The following is a 1,450-nucleotide window of genomic DNA, read 5'->3' on the forward strand; positions in this document are numbered from 1 at the left end:
GCACACATACACATGAACCTGGGTGTGTTTCAAGTTGTTGTGGCCGGGATTTGAACTGTTTGGCTATGTAGGATCCGCTAGGCCATAGAACAGCCCATCGGTGTTCTATTTTTACATGCTTTAACACACGCCTCCCCACCATTATAACAAAGCCCGGGCATCACTCTCTCCATTGCCATCTCCACGGGTACATGCCTTTTCCTCTTCTCTAAGAGGTTTCTTCTTTCAGGAATCAGCATCTGCTCAACCCTTCCCCACACCTTCTCAGAGTTTCTTTCCTCTCCTAGTTTTCCTAGGGCAGAGAGTCTACTCATCTTTCCAAAACTCTCTTGAGCCATCTTTACAACTCTGCATTTTCTTTGCTATTCCCATGTAAGCTCCCTGAAACCCAGCACCACTCCCAGCAGGATTTCAAAGCTTGCCTGTTGGATGGAATCCTGAATTACCTTTCTGAAATAAGATTTGCTAGATGATGTCCCTATAGACAGCACCATCCAATAGCTAAGAGTGCCAGGTGCTAGTTGTAGAGATTGAGGCTGGACACTGGTATTATGTAAAAGGAAAAGAAATAAAACAAGAAAGAGAAAAAGAAAAAGAAAAAACAACAGTTAATCCCCTACCCCTTGTATGAACTAGGGTAAGTGACACCTTTCTGAGTTCCCAGTTTTCTATTGGTAAAATAGGGATAACTGTTACACAGACTTTAGAATTAAATGAGAGTATGTACTTAAAAGGCTTGTGGTACAGTGCCTGGCACACATACCCAAAATAGTTCAGTACTTCCTGGTTACTTCCGGGGGGAGGGGGATCACTGCCTGAAAGGCTGAAGAGATGAGTGGATGAGAGGTATCCCCAGGTCCCTTCCAAATATCCAGGATTCGATAGTACTCCGCCTTGGGTGCTGGGACACGTTGGCAGTTCATGGGTTTCGTCACTTGCTTAGAAAACCAGCCAGGACCTGCGAAGCTCCAGGTAAGCCTCAGCGTCTTTTCCAAGAGTCATTCATTTATTCGACCTTAAAACTGATCTGAGAGCCTCCACCTTCCCCAAGTCACCACAGTGATCACAGAGGGCCCGGCCTTGGGAAATTCTTCCTTCGATGGTGAATCGGCCCCAGCTCCTACATTTGGGCATCTGACATCCCAGGCCCGTGGTTTATGCCCTGGAGGCGCCTTCTTAAGTTGGAATCAGGGGTTCTGTTCTCCACAGCTGGCGGGTGTGGTCCGGTTTAACCACGGTAGCGCCACGCACCGGAGAACGTGCTTTGGACAGAGACGGAGAGCAGTGGTAGGAGGGGTTGCTTGGTTCGCGTCGGGGCGAAAGAGTAGGGCGGCGAGAGCGCCCGGAGCGCGCACCCGCTCACACGCTCCAAGCCTGGGCGCGGCCGCTCCGAGAGCGAGGTCCCTCCGAGCGAGTCCCGCGCTCCGCCGGGCGCCAGCGCGCGGCCGGG

General features: G+C 50.8%; 1 protein-coding gene across 1 annotated transcript in view; it reads left to right on the forward strand.

Annotated features, from left to right (window-relative positions):
• Positions 1–921: 921 nt before the first annotated feature.
• Positions 922–1,450, forward strand: part of SYT9 (synaptotagmin 9) — a 227,098-nt gene continuing 226,569 nt past the window's right edge. The window contains exon 1 of the mRNA XM_006163438.2: positions 922–972. Within this exon, the coding sequence (XP_006163500.1) occupies positions 922–972 (51 nt within the window). The remainder of the gene's footprint in view (positions 973–1,450) is intronic.

The sequence above is a fragment of the Tupaia chinensis genome, unplaced genomic scaffold (assembly GCF_000334495.1).
Source record: "Tupaia chinensis unplaced genomic scaffold, TupChi_1.0 Scaffold142134_1, whole genome shotgun sequence".
Classification (NCBI taxonomy): Eukaryota; Metazoa; Chordata; class Mammalia; order Scandentia; family Tupaiidae; genus Tupaia; species Tupaia belangeri.